General features: G+C 41.7%; 1 protein-coding gene across 4 annotated transcripts in view; it reads left to right on the top strand.

Annotated features, from left to right (window-relative positions):
* Positions 1-16,106, top strand: part of bbs9 (Bardet-Biedl syndrome 9) — a 181,627-nt gene that overhangs the window by 123,992 nt on the left and 41,529 nt on the right. For 3 of the 4 annotated variants that reach the window (XM_058648536.1, XM_058648534.1, XM_058648535.1), the window contains one exon: positions 1,655-1,765. In XM_058648536.1, coding sequence (XP_058504519.1) covers positions 1,655-1,765 — 111 coding nt within the window. Of the gene's footprint in view, positions 1-1,654; positions 1,766-1,848; positions 3,054-16,106 lie in introns of those variants that run through there. The other variant, XM_058648537.1, reaches the window with a different exon arrangement.

The following is a 16,106-nucleotide window of genomic DNA, read 5'->3' as shown; positions in this document are numbered from 1 at the left end:
CACACATTCTCAGACACCTTAACGTAGACATGTTGGCAGACGCACACGCACATGCATACACACTCTGTGCTGTACAGAGGCGTGTGTGTGTGTGTGTGTGCTCAGTGAAAGTGCCGTCAAACTGGACACAAGAGTAAAGGAAACGTGGAGGAAGGAGGAGATAAGGAAGGAAAGATGGACATAAGAAAATGTCAGAAAATTAGATGATAGGAAGATGGATAGAAAGAGAGGAAAAAGGGAAGGGATAAGGATTGAAGAGGTGCAGACAGGGAGGAGAGGTAGAAGAGGAAGAGGAGACAGAGAGGGCAGGAAGGGGGTTGAAGAGGAGACAGAGGGGAGAAGAATAATGGGGAAGGGGGGGGATGAAGAGGAGACAGAGTGGTGGGACACAGAAGAGACAAGGCGTCCAATTCATCGGCCTCAGGAGCTCGCTAAATCCACACTGATCCTCGGGATTCGAGCAGGGATTTCATCGCGCACACACACACACACAGTGTGAGGTGCACTATTCACAGCCTCACTGTGAACGTGGTGTCCTCGGTGACGTCAGGCGTCCACTAACACTGAAGCTGTGCACATAAAGATCACAGCGATCTAATTATTGTCCTTTTATCGTCCGTTTGTGGAAACTAAAACACAGAAAAAGGAAAAACAGTATACAGAGTACAGTGTGTCACGATTCTCCAAATCCATTTTTAGACTTAGACTTGGATTTGGTCTAAGATCATTGGTTTTATGTCATGATGTCCCATTTCGATTGTGTAGGTGGTTTCATGACTGATATAATGTCCATCATTTGTTTGCAATGTGCCACACTAAGGCCTTATATTATGTCATATTTAAATCATTTATTAACAATAACCAGTAAATGCTTAAATCCAGGGTTTTCCACCACTAAATAAGGTCGCAGAGACATGGATTTCTTGTCGACAACGCAGACGTATGTATTTTTGATTTTACAATCAACATCGTGACCCCCCTGATACAGAGTGAGTCATGAAGAGACACCTACTCATTTGATTATTCTATCCCTTTATTTCCCAAAAAAACAAAAACAGTTCTTTAACATGTTCAAATAAACTTTAGAATCAAATCAAACATGTATTTAAACAAGCATTTCATCTAATCTTTGATTCTATTAACCTCTAACTGCTTCAAGGTGCAATGTAAGTGTTGGTATTGATGGGATGGGAGCAAAGGGGACGACATTTTACCTGGTCTGCAAAGAGCCAAACAGAGTTGGATCACTTCAACATTCACTTTTAGATCTTGTTAATTTTACATGCTTCTTTCACGATGTCTAAGTGTTTTCTGGACATGTTCTGAAGTAGGAAAAGCTCAGAAGGAATAGACAGGATCAGATATTTAGTCTGTTAAGATCTGTGATATGTTACTCGGGGGGGACATTTTTGTCCTTATTGGACAGGACAGTGAACTGTGGAAGGGGGGAAGACGCATGGCAACTCACCAAGGGTGAACTCGAACTCGGGTCACTGCAAGGGGCTCTACAGGACACTAGAACCAGAACTACAGAACTCGAAACTAGCACTGACTTTTTGGAGGCGTAAACCATCTTGAGTCACGTGACGTCTGCAGTTCTATACATGTAAAACATTTTTGTTAACAGAAGACATTTGCTCTGTCCGTCTTTCAGGAGGCGTTGAGCCCATTGCAGAGGGAGCAGGTGAGGGGGAGGAGCTAGAACTTTCACGCGAGGCCACCAAGTTCATGAAGAAGAAGCAGCCGTCCAAGAAAGTCAAGAAAGGTAGGACATCTCATCTGTACTGTCATGGCCTTCTCTGCAGTGACCTCATTTCAAAACCGACCGGTATCAAAATGCATCCGCAGGAACATCCGCAGCATCGCCATGAGAGCATCGTCAGTAAATCCAGACCACAGCCTCTGACACTGATATCTGCTCACTGTCTGTTACACTGTTTTAATCCGACTCTATTTTCCCTCGCCGGCGGCAGCAGCAGCAGCAGCAGCAGCAGCAGCAGCAGCAGCAGCAGCACTGCGCTCGGGCCTCATCTGTTATTTGCACATACCACTGTTGACTGCCATTGGCTCGCGCTCCGCAGAATCAGCATGGTTCGGATTCTGCTCGGTGCCAAGAGATGAAATCGAGCAATAAATCTGGTTGTGCAGATGCAGCGTGACAGTTCATCGTGTTACGCGGCGCTCGTGGGCTTTGATATCTCACCCGGTTATTCTTTACCGTTGATGTCACTGTGATTTTCTGCTGTATAGCCTTCACCGTCACCCTGAGGGCAGCACATGCAGCCACACGAGTTTATATATCACTGACCTACACACGTTATTTCACCACTGTTTTCCAGCTCTTCCAAATCTCCATATGATCAGCAATCAGCAGAAACTCTTCAAAGAGCTGCAAATGTGATCAGTGGCTTATAATATGGCTTCATTCAGATTACCAGGCTGACGTGATTTTGTTTCCTTCTGCCTGTGTGTCCGACAGGGACCCGGCAACTCAGCACACATCATTTAGTGATTAAGCTAAGTTTCTTGACTTTATTTGTTTTACTAATCATCTCCAACAAAAGAGGTCGGCATCTCAATTATTTCCTTCCCGCCTTCCCTCCTTCCTTCCTGCCCTCTTTTGTTCTCTTATCCAATTGAGTTACCGACCTGATTAGTTTATAAGCACACTTTTGGAAACTCTCATTTGCCAACGCGTTCCACACACATATATTGTTTCCTGGCTCCTGTAGACACACACACACACACACACACACACACACACACACACTAGTCTCCTGCCAGAAAGGAGCTCTTGTTTTCATTGAGGACAGATCGTTGTTTCATGAGTTTGTCTTTCCTAAACCGTGGTGGATCGTCGCTTTGATGGGCTCTGCTTTTGTAATGAGTTGGTGTGTGTGTGTGTGTGTGTGTGTGTGTGTGTGTGTGTGTGTGTGCACATGGTTAATCCACTCAGGCGTCGCCACTAATAAGGAGGGGAGGTGTGGTAGACACAAAGGGGGCGACACAAACATCCATATGTACAACTATATACAGTGTACATATATAGAATATACACACACACACACACATAAACACAGTTTTTGTATTCACGCACATGATTTATATTTAGATTGTGGCTCACTGAGTGTTCATTTTGTCAAAGATCCAAAATATATGATTAAAATATTGTTACTTACAAATGAAATCTGGTATGGAGATGAACAATTAATATGTTTTTGTTTTTTTTACTTCTAACTCTATTATTGTATAACTTGGCCCCACTTGTATTATTCTTTAATATTAACTGACTGTACTAACTGATTCTGTTATTTGTACAGGTTGAGGCGTCAAATAAGCACTGTAATTTCATCAATTTGAATCGTTTTTTATGTTGACATAGTTGCATATCCTACAAAATAAAATAGATGAAGTAAAAATTATATTTTATATTACTTAGTTATTACATATTATACTCTAGACAGATGAACATCTCAGGTTAAAATCCATTTATATTGTAAAATCTCTTATAACTTGTATAAAGTACATCAAATGTTCTTTCTTTACCTCTCTAATGTAGACACACACACACACACACACACACACACACAGTACGTCACTCTTGCCTGAAAAGAGCCAAAAGGAAAATGATCCCTAATTAGTTTTGTTTGTCATGGAAACCTTCACCGTGAGTCTGTGGTTTACACTTAAAACAAGAGGAGGAAGGAGGGATGGAAGGAACAGGGGAAGTGATTTAAGGACGGGACAGGGTTGGGGATGTGTGGGGGGGCGGACGTCACGTCCAGACTTGTCCGGTAGCCACCATTCCTCCTCCTCCTCCTCCTCCTCTTCTTCAGAGAAATGTGCAGTAGCTTGTAAAAGCTTTGTTCACAACAGTTAAACCTTGTAGTGAAAGTTTACATCACAGACGTCATAATAATACGTCGTTCACTCACAGCAACACGCCGTACATCACACTGCCGCTGCCTCGCACTTTCACTTTATTATGTAAGACATATCACAATTTAAATAAAAATACAATTAAATGATAAAATGGATTGTGTTATATTGTGATACTGATCTATTTGTATTTCTGCTGGAGTGGCATTAATATGCTGCCATAGCATCAATATTATTGGGGTTAGTGGCACTTTTTTCTGTCACCATGCCAATCAGTTTTAACATGATACCAAGTTTCAGATGGAAAAGTCAAAGTCAAAATGGATCGGATTATATTGTTACCTCGTAACCTTTTCCTTCAAAATCTTGTGTCAAAGCGTGAGCCTTTGCTTGCTTTTAACTTTATTTCCTGTCATTTGATGCAGACATTTATTCCCCAAATATATTTATAATTATCCTATCTTTATTATTATACTTATCAGCTGACATGTTTACACACACACACACACACACACACACGCTGAGCTTAAACCTGCTGATCATCTTACCACCAACCTACAGTAAACTCTTCTTGTGTGTTGTTGGCTCATGGGGGGTGAAGCGGGCAGCTTCACTGCTATAAAACCAAGGAAGAACAAAATCAGTTCAAAGCTCTAATTTTTCAAACAAAGCCACACACACCTTCCGTCTACCTGTCTACGACTTAAAAGTAATTAGGCGCCATGCCAAACCTCACACACACAGTTTTCTGTGAGGGTGCACAGGCTGCCGCCGGAAAGCATATCTGGCGGACTTGAAAGACATCAAAAGCCATCAGAGAAAGAGAGGAAGAGGAAGAGTGTAGCCAGCTCTCTTTTTCTCCCCTTGCTTGAAACGGAGGGATGAAAGAGAGATGAAAGGGAGAGTGTCTTCCTTCTCCTCTTTCTGGCGCTGCATCCCTTTTTGTTGTGTTGCTCCTCCCTTAACAGCCCACCTGGGATCAAACACACACACACACACAGGTTCACACATCTCTCCTCACAAGGACTCGCACTGACTTCCGTCCCGTTTGGACAGCCTTAACAAAACCTTATCCCTAACCGGTTTATACCTAACCATAATCTTAACCTAACCACAACCCAAATCTTAGCCCTAAATGTAACCAGTTCCTCAGAAATTAGGTTCTGAGCAGGTTTTGGTCTCCATGTGGACTACTGGTCCTGACAAGGTCAAGGTTTATGCCAGAAAAAAGGTCCCAAAGAGGTCATAAATACATGTTCAACCCCCCCTCAGACCTTCTATCTTTGAGTCATGGGTGGACACACGAGGGCCGGTGTCAGTCCACGGTCAGTTGCCCCATAAAGTCACGTTATGTCCCAGCACAGCCACTGTAGATTTGTGCTAACTGCCATTACCCACCAAACATGAGGTCTTCTCGGCCTCTGCAGACACGCTGTACCTCACGTATATTAGCATGCGCTGGTATCAACCATTTAGGCACGGCTCTATTGCACCTCGCACGTTTTACCAGTCACCATTAGCTCTTTCCCTTCATCCATTAGTAATGTGCATTAGCATTAGCGTGTAGCTTTCTCCATTAGGTGCTGAATTCAGATAAAAGCTGTTGTCCATTAGCGACTGTTTTCATTAGCGTCTGTTAGACACGAAAGCCTGATTTGTTCTCTGTTGCTCGACAAAACCACACGCCTCCAGCTCTGGATTTTACTGAGAGAACAAGAAAGTGAGGTGGTTAATGTCTCTGTTGAACCAGTCAGCCAATCAGAACAACAGGGAAAACGGAGGTTTAAATGTCTATATGATGACAGGGATGAGTAATCACAGTGCACTACAAAAAATAACAGTTTTAGAAAGCTTTAACTGTCATTGCACTGGTGTAATGACATTGTGGAAGCCTCTACAAGAAGGGGCATGATGAAGTTGTTTGCATGGGAAACATAATTAAGTACAATATGAAAACAAAATAAAAACCACAAACTATCTCATTTAAAAATAAAAAAATAAAAAAATACTGTCAGTACATTAACACTAATGTTTATGCTGTGTTTCCATCATAGTACGGTTCAGTTTGACACAGTACGGTACAGCCCGTGCAACGACAACAAGCGGCGATATTGAACGTTCCACGCTGACCATACGATTTTACTCTGGTATCATGGGGCCTGTTATTTTTGTACTATTCCTAATGAAACTCAAAACAATACGTACCATATTGTACCAAACTGAACCTTTCCACTCTATGTTAACACGGCTCCAGATGTGTGTAGTACAAAACTACTACTTAATTGTCCTTAAAAGGAGTAAAAATTAGACTTCATTCATAAAAAAACAGCTCAAAATATTCCAATTTATGTGTATGTGTTATTATACGTGGACAGAAAAGACGAAGCCATCAGGACAAACACAGCTTTCAGCCCCAGCCTTGGATTTTCCCCAGGTGTGTTGTGTTGTGTTGTGTTGTGTTGTCAGCAGAGAAGAGAAGAGAGTCTGCAAAGGTAATGAAACTCAGTTGTGACTCAGCGAGAGTCAAGAGTGCCGGAGGAGGCTTGTGCTAACATGGCTGAACGACAGAGTCCTGCTGTGTCAGTCTGTCTGTTAGAACGCACAAAAACACAGCAAACAGAGCTGCTTTATCAGTTAACTGTCACACACACACACACACACATGGCGGCAGGCAGGTTTCCTCATTCAAGAAAAGATCCTCCTGGGCTGTGGCCACAATTTCTGACCCATGTACTCCCTTTCTCTGTGTGTGTGTGTGTGTGTGTGTGTGTGTGACAGACAGGCAGTGACAGATTTCACTTTTCCCAACTCGGCTCCAGTGAATGAAAACACAGATAGAAAATGAACATTTCTTAAGGCATCACCACACACACACACTTCTCTCTAGGGCAGAGTACAACACATCGTGTTTAATGTGCACGCCATATAACGCCATGTTATAGTCTTCTGTTTCTCCCAAGGACACAAATGGAAACTGTTTCTGGAAGTCTGTGGGAAAACGAGCCAAATTCTCACTTTATAACATTTAGAACATCAGTAAAGATTCCCTTAATGTCTCAATCACTAGTTTCAGTTCTTCTTCAATAGCACATGATGCCAGTTTGAGTAAATGATGTTCCCATTGAGAGGAAAACAGATGATACGGCGTGATTGACAGCTGCTAAGGCCTCTGTTTACAAGATGTCAACATGGTGTAAAGTAGATTTCACTTATTTTAACCTTAAAAGCTTCTCAGCAGGAAATAAAAGTGATATGATATGAAGCGGTTAACCTGCTTTGTTTTACGCCCTCTGGCTGTTGAAAGATCAGAAGCATGTGTGACAGGTGTGTGTGCATATAAAAACCTTAGATGATGAACGGCAGCTTGTGTTTTATCTCTTCTTCTGATACAAATATAGCTTGACAGTTTCCACAGTAGAACATTGTAACCAGTCAAAGAAATCCTGAGGAAAACAGTCGATTGTTGAGTCTCATCTTCAGGTGGTTAAATCGTTACATCTTTGGATGGAGGCTCTCTCTCCTGTAAGCAGATGAGCTCAGACAGACACATGTTGCAGACTCACATGAGGTCTAAAGAATAAAATAGCATAGAAAATTGAAAACACAGGTAGAAAAATAACCTACAAAAGTACAGCCAAGGCTTTCCGGGCTGGTTAAAGCCTCTATGATGCTCTTTTGTGACTGAGCCAAGCAGGACGTAAAGTTGTACAAGAAATGTCTTTGGAGTGCTTCACATGACAGATGTGTGACAGATGACCCAAGATGCATTACTGTCCAAGTCATTTACTGTGCAGCTGCTCAGTGGGACAGCAAATATGAGGCACCCTCTCTCTGAACTCTCAAAGAGGTTGGTCAAAGTCTCACCTCACAGGTTAGATTTCTTAATGATTGTCAGTCCAGAGGAGGTTCACAAGTCTAGTTTTTGTTGATTTACATTGTGCTAAAACCTCAAAATGGAATTAATGTGATAAAGGTTTACATTTTTGTCAGTTTTTCATATGCAGAATAACTTGAAGTGAGCACAATGACTGTATATTATTCGCTTTTAGAGTTTTTTTTTCCAATAATTAAAACAAGCTTTCTGATTTTTAAGCTAAATATGAATATTTTCTGAGTTTCTTCACTCCATTTGACATTTGACAAAGAAATCATTACAACGCAAATATTTTTAGTTTGTGGCCGAAACTAGACATCTGAGAAACCTAATAATTTCAAGTTTTCCACATTTTCTGACTTTTTACGAACCAAACAAGTACTCGGTTAATTGAGAAAAGAATCAACAGATTTGTTGCTTTTGATGCTAGTCATCATAAACAGTGTATTCATTAGTTAAAGATGACTAAAGTTTCAACATGTGTGCGTCAGGATTTCAGCACTGTGTACAGCCCACTGTAAATGTGGGGGGGAACAAAGTCTTGTTCAATTCTATGTTTCACTGGGGTAGTTGCATGTCGGGACACCGCACAAGTTTGCCATTATGCTTCATCAGGGGGTCGCATGATATTTAAATCGGTGTGGTACATTCACTTAATTACAGCTGGTTTCCAAATGTGCGTCCCTCACGTCAAACGTGTCATACGTGTGCTCTCAAAATAAAACTGCTCGCGCCCCTTACCGCCTGTCCATCGCGCGTGAACTCCTCCAGTGTTACATCCAAATACGTGTCTGCCTCTTTAAATCCAAACCATCATCAGCTGAGAGTTTGTGGTATGCCGCTATGGCTCGATATATCGTTTCATACATCGGCATGGTAATTAACTATCCGTCTGAAATCTGAGTACATCAATAAGAATTCCCCGATATTGAAGTCTGTCAAGTATGCGCTCACTAAATCATCACCACCCAGCCAGTGAGACGTAACAATGTCGGACTTGGCCGCCGTCAAAGACATGAGCCAACAGCGGGAGATAGAAGGAACCTCCTGCACTGACTGAACTTAAAATGGAGGGTCACGTCATCATCACTCTCTGACCTCCTTGCTGTTCTTTAATCTCTGTTCATGGAGCTTGTCAACACCATTTTTAGGTAGCAGCATTTGCTCTTGTACTGTAACTCCATAGCCCATGTGCGGCAACACTATCTGCACCACGTGGCTATCACGTCATCTACGGAGCTATTTCTTGGCCCGGGGTTTGTTGACGGAGGGCTGATGAGATGCTTGGCTGTTTAATGTGTGTGTAATGTTCCACTAATGTCTCTGCGATGATATTATCTGATCAGCTATTCTTAGCCATAGGATAATGCTTGTGGTGATTACAGACAGAGATGAGGACAGCGTTCCAAATATTTGTTGCCAGGTCGGGTAACAGACGGGACTAATGCTTATGGACCCGAGGCACCCTGTAACGGAAAGTTCAGGGGTTTTAAGCTTCACAACAGCCGTTAAGTCCAATCGGTGACCTTACGTTGGCATAGCTCTGTCATGAGTGAAGAATAAATGTGGTGTAAAAACTACCATAAAAATTGGTTACTGGAGATGATTCTCTGGGACATAGCAAAACTGGATATTGTGATGCAGTGTGTAGCACTGTCGCCTCACAGCGGGTCTCAGGTTTCAGGTCCTGTGTGGAGTTTGTGTGGGTTCCCTTTAGGTCCTCCAGCATCCTCTCACAGTTCAAACACCTGCAGAGGTGTTTGAACTGTTAGTTCATTGCGATCTATAAATTGACGTTTGAGGTTTTGAATGTGGGTGTGAATGGTTGTTAGTCTCTGTATGTTGGCCCTGTGATAGGCTGGTGACCTGTTCAGGGAGAATAGAGCTCCAGACGTCATGTGACTTGGTCGGTATGGACCGCCATGTTGGCAGCCTGAGGTGTGTCGATAAAAATGAACGGGGACCGGTGCTGGATCACTGTAAATCCACATAGATCGAGCGGTATATCGCAAACCTTGACAGACGGAATATATCTGTTTGTAATCAGATGTAGAGGACATTATTCCAGACCTGCTGTAGCACTGACATCTTCAACGTCCAGATAGTCACGGAAAGTTTGCAAGAGCCTGGAGGGAAACAAGTGGACACAATCTGGCTTTGTGACAAACATTCAGCTCTGGAGTTTACCGGCTAAAGATAGCGTTGTTGTCACTAGAAGGGTAAGTGTCGCATTAGCATTAGCATCAGGCAGTGTAATGTAAATAATTGAAAGTTAACGTCTATTATTTACAGAGAGTTAGCCACGAAACCCATTGCTTGTGTTTCTTCCCCATTGCTCCGTCTTGTTCTGCTCGCCGTGAGCATAGCAGTGCCTTCTCTCTGGATCTGTGGAGATCCGGTAAAAAGTTCCCCCACTAGCCTTTCACTGACTGTTTTCTACAATCTTTACTTTTATGATAAACTGTCAGTGAAGAGACAAGTTGTGTGACACACTGTGTTGTCTAATATGTCTGTAAAGATGAACAGCGTAGTATGCTACCAGAGGGCGTCACCTTGGTTGTGTGACCTACCGGAGATCTATACCCACAACTCTAACCCCTAATATCAGCAGGGATTGGCTCCAGGATAAGAGGTTCACATTGTGGATGAATGGTTTGGTGAAGCATTTTAGTTTCCTCCCACAGCCCAAAGACATGCATGTAAGCTTAATTGGCAACTCTAAAATGTACTTAACTGTCAGCTGTGTAACAGACTTATTTGGGGGCTGGGGAAGTCTCTGCAATCCTCAAAAGATAAGCGGCTTAGTTACGGTTGATATGTGGTCGTAATCTCAACATTTTTTTAAGGTCGGGTCTTGAGTCAGTATAATGAGTCAATGCTGAGGATGGGAATTTACCTTGATGTTTGTTATATGACCTAGCATTTTTGTTGTATTACCATTGTAACTTTGTGGAAATGACATGGTTTTGTTCACTTTCACATGAAGTTAATTCCACCTGATTGGCCCCAAAATAGAAGAATGTCATTTTTGTTAACATGGTGAAGAAAATGTGATTTACTTCCCATCAATAGGTTTTATTCATGATGCAAAACCTCTCAACTCTAGAGAAAACCAAACAAAACTTGAGTTCCTCAATAACGTTTGTGTTTATTCCCAGATAACCTTCAGCTGGAGTAGTTTCAGTGTGCAGTCGGTTTTTAAAGCATAGAGCTGCCTATGATGGACATTCTAAACCTTCATCACCTTCACAAGATGATTGATTTCTCTAGTTCACAGGGGGGACAAGGAGACGGACGATATTTGAAGTAAAATCACAACACATACGATGGGGAATACACATAACCTACGCTGTTAAAATAAACCAGTGTGACACCACAGGGAGTTTCATCAGAACAATCAAATTAATTAAAGGACTTGTTTATAAGTTCTGTAAATTTTATGGCTAAAGAAAGATAGGAGACAGACGGTGGAGAGAGGGATGGAGGGAGGGAGGGAGGGCAATGAAAAAAGAGAGATTTAAGGATGGAGGGGAGGCAGGAACTATTCCTGCTATGATAACCATCAACAAACCAGACAGTCTTTCAGAGGTGGAAACCCAGATGTGTGTGTGCGTGCGTGCGTGTGTTTCCCCTCAGGTCATGTAACATGTGGTAAGGAGGCGGTGTTTTTGCGGTAGTGTCCATTCAGGCTCTGGCTCCTCAGGGAACCTTCCAGGAGGAATGAGCGCTCTTCCTCTGGGAGGCCCGTGTAGGAAGTGCAGCTTCCAGCGGGGAAGAACCAGCCTTCACACCTCCTGCTGCTTTTCACATTAAGGCCACAGCAGCCATGTCATGGAATATAACTGTTAATCTATTGCATGTTATTGCTACAGATTAATGTCGGACATTTCATGAATCAGCTGAGCAATATCATCATGCATGTTTTATACTGAATTGTCTAATGAGGACTGGAATATTGATTTTTTTTTACAATGCAAAACCCTCACTCTGTCGATTACTTTTCTAGATTAATGGAGTACTTTTCCATAAAATGTCAGAAAATGCTGAAAAATATTGATCAGTGTTTGCCAAACCTGGAAGATTAGTCTGTTTGAATGTTTTTTTTTTGTTGGAGCAAAGCAACTAGAAAATATTTACATTTAAAAAGCATAAAAATGTTTACAAAAATAACGCAAACCTATGAATCAATTGTCAAAATCATTCAGTAATCAATTAATCGTTGCAGCCCCAGTAAAATCATAGCTATAACAATGCTAATTTAGCAGTGTTTTAGGACTTCAAAGCAATAATATCTTTGATTGACCTTGATAACTTTGATTAACTCTGTTGATCTCAAGTGTTTCTTACCAGAAACCCCAAACAATGACTTTGAAAAAGTCATTTGATATTTTAAAAGTTTCTTTGCTCAGTTAAAAGTGTCTTAACTATCATAAAACCACTCCCTACTCAATATATAGTGGACTCAGAATGTTAATTAGTGGTCAACTGAGATGGGCTTTTCTATGACTGAAATCAGGGCAGCCAATGACCATATTTAGCCAATTTTTCCCTCCATATTATAAAATATAATAGATATTCTATGTTTTAAAGGACGGACGTAAACAGAAAAACCTTAATTTAAAAGAACCGAAAGTACAAATAAGTAAATGTACTCTAATCATATAGAAACTTGTTGCAGATAACAGATCTCCAACTCTTCTAATATATTCTCATAAATTAAAATCTTTGTAGCTGAACGACTCAAGCTCATGGTCAGACTAATGCATTTCAGGCTTTCAGATTCACTCACGGTGGTGTTTAGCGGTGAGGCTAATGCTTTCCAACTTCATTGTCCAGGTCTGCCTCATTCTTTAACCCGTGGTGATGCTTAGCAGTTAGCTAATGTGTTACAGCATCAAGGTCGCTGGTGGTTTTCACCAGATTGGCTTTTAAATGGTTTCAAAGTGTTTTAACTGGTGGAGCTGGACCTTTGAGCCACTAGAGGTTATACCACAATACTCAGAATTGAGAATTGATAATTGGGAAAATCAGCTGAATCAGCCACTTTTGTTGCCACTATTGTTTAATAGGCCATACTAAAATGTGAAATCTACAGACTGCCGGCCACTGATTGGTCAGTAAGTGTCATGGTCTGTCGCTGAGGTGCAGAAGCTCCTTAGTTTGATGGCTAATGAGAGGATATAGTGTGCTATGATGACCCCGCCCACATTGAGGAGGTACATGCGTGATACCCAAACCGAGTACAGTCGAGTCGAGCCGAGTAGTGCTACTTCTGCCCTAAACTCCCCGATGAGCTTAAAGAAACTAAAATTAAAAAAGGAAAATTAAATAACACATTTCAATCTGCCTCTTTATTAAGAACACAAAATGTAACATAGGTTACCCTTAACTGTTAAAATGCTGTAGAGTAACACCATATGCTGAGTGAGTATGTCTTTAATGTGAAATCTCTCAGTTAAAACAAAACATTATTCACCTGGTTTAAAAGCTCTGCTCTCATCAGTGATACAGAAACATGGTTTTGAGTTCGGGGGCAATCAGAGGCTGGTCTGCACTGTAATAAAAGCCCCCCTTTGTTGCTCCAATCCCCACAAATTCCCTCCCCCCTACACCCCTCGCCCCATTTTTTTTAACAAGGGACCTTTAATTTGGCGAGAAGGAAGCAATGAATTGTGGAGTATACTTTTCCACGGGAGGCCTGGGAAGTGTAGGCCTCACTTTCTCTCTCGCGCCTTGTCCCGTGCAAAACTCAATAGGTAACACATGTGGGACGACTGGAGCTGCTACCGCAAGCCTCCTCCTCCAAACACCCACCGCCCTCTGTGGTCCTTCCCCCCGGTTAGTTTTCTCCCACTTATATGCTCACTCATTTTCATGATCTCAGGAGATGAAATGCTGGGATAAACGTTGTCATATATGTATTAACGCCGGCTTGTCATTTGATAAATGAAAAGTGAAACCATCGCCCTCCAACAACAGCAGAGACTTGTTTTCAGCTAATCCCACATAATTTTTACTGGCTTAAACCCAAATGGCAGACTGACAAAAGTAGCAAGTAGCAAAGTGGAGACGGTGGAACATCGAGAAGCTACAGCCGTGGATATTTTTGTTGACAGAAACTAAACCAGAGCTAAAAGGAGAGTAAATACTGGCCTTTTATCCATTAGGTGGTCACAAGCCCGCCTCCAATATCGATGCTAATGTTGCGTAAATTGTGCAAATAGGCAGCTGTTTGCCAGCCCATTCATCAGGACAGGTATTTAAGGTTGCAGTGATGTGATTTATGCTCGCTCTGCTGCCCCCAGGAGGCTGAAAACACTGACTGTATTCATCTGAGTAAGACCCATTTATCGTGCATTGTGCATTTTCATGCCAGCCATACCTCACATGACATATAATGTAGAGGATAATTGCCAGATGTCTGTGTGAATGCCATTTCCAGGGCTCAGAAGCATCTCATGATTATGAAAACGACCGTAAAGTAACTCAAGTTACAGCTTTAAATATGAGACCCATCGACTGTACTGTATATAAACAGTGGACACGACCTCCTGGTTTGAATAGAGAGGTATAGGAATTGGGATAGATGTAGAAGTGAGCCACCAGGGGGCGACTTCTTTGGTGACAAAAGTCTACGGCATGTAAATTAACAACGTCAGTCAACATTTTCTTGTGGAAGTAATGGTCTCAATAACTAGTGTCGGCCCGTAGAACAAGATGTCAGTTTTGTGAATTATGTTACATAACATAATTTTCATGGATTAAAATTTTAAATTTTAATCCATAGCTCTTGCTCAGCTATCTTTGCTAAAGCTAACGAGCTGACACACATTTACGCTCTATGACATTTAACCAGTTTATTGTATAAGGCGTATTGAATGCAATGAAGCAGTGTCATTGTATGTTGGATGTGTGTACTTTCAACATCGAGTTGATTCAACCGAACATTTTATTTTTCGGATTATGGCTTTTTCATAATCGATTCATAATCGTTTAAGAGAGAATCTCGATGCACCTTTAGTTGCAAGTGAAGTCTGAACGTCTGAAAATACAAGAGTTTTAAGACTATGTTTTATAATTATAGAAATTCAAATTGTGAGTTTGAGCTTTTTAAAAATGTTTTCTTTGTTGAAATATAACGTTCTCGTGTGGTGTGGGTATAGCTTTAGCTTCTGTCTGTGTGTGTTCAGTATGTGTGTGTGTGTGTGTGTGTGTGTGTGAGAGAGAGTTTATCAGAGGAGACATGTCAATTAACTGGGGGGTACAGAAGGCAGAGCCAGAGGTCAGAGGTCAGGGCGGGGGATTCGTCAGCTGTCACTAACTATAAAAACTTACTGTGTTTCTGTGCACGTGTGTGTGTGTGTGTGTGTGTGTGTGTGATGGCGAGGTCCCAACTGAAGGTCAGTAGCCACTGAGCCGAGACTGAGAACACATGCTTTCACACGCACACGCGCACGCGCACGCACACACAGACACACAGCTCACCGTGTGTGGTGACATATTCCCCTGGTTAAACACTGACAGTGTAAAAATTATGAATAAAGCTTCTTAAGTTCAAATTTAATTCAAATGTTAAGATGACACCCTCACTTTAATAGACCCAGCGATGTGAATGTGTGAACTCGGCTAAACAAACAAACAAAAGAAAAAAAAAACCCTGAGAGGAGTTTAACGTAAACATCCTCAGTTTAACAGACAACATCAGTCAATAAAATGAGTCTGGACTCTTTCAAACAACAATAAACCACCAGCTGGTTTCAGCACAGACACGTTCTGCTAATGTGTTTCACACCAAACGCGTCGTCTAAAACAAACAGCTCAAGCATTAAATAAGCCGTTTTTTTTTTGAGAAAGCTGCCACTTTAAACCTGACCCCTGAGCCATAGCTGTAACTTTGTGAGTAATGATATTCTTTTTAGGTTAGTTGTTAAAACCATAGACCTTATTGAAAAATTTACCTTTAGTCCTCCTAACCCTTGTTGTGAATCCTCAAGATTTAGGATTTGCCCGACACAGTAGCATAAATCATGTGTTTTCCTCTAAATGATGACAACATTTACAAAACTGACATCACGTGCTGTTGAAGAGCTAAAACTAGTGATTGACACCATCAAAAAAAATGTTTGCTGACATTTTAACTCAGTTGCGAAGTTAAGGTTAGCTCTTTTTCCCCATAGACAAACAGAGGTCTTATTTTGCAACCAGTGTAGTTGCCCCCTGGTGGTTAACTGTTGTCCTGCTGTCACTTTCTTCTCTTTTCTCCCTCTGTCCGTAAAATGTACAGAATTTCTGTTTACTGCCCCCTGCAGGCAGGCAGACAAATGTGTAACATGAGTCAGTATAGTCACTATAT

Source organism: Solea solea, chromosome 13 (assembly GCF_958295425.1).
Source record: "Solea solea chromosome 13, fSolSol10.1, whole genome shotgun sequence".
Taxonomy (NCBI): Eukaryota; Metazoa; Chordata; class Actinopteri; order Pleuronectiformes; family Soleidae; genus Solea; species Solea solea.
This window is presented reverse-complemented; position numbering and strand designations above follow the sequence as displayed.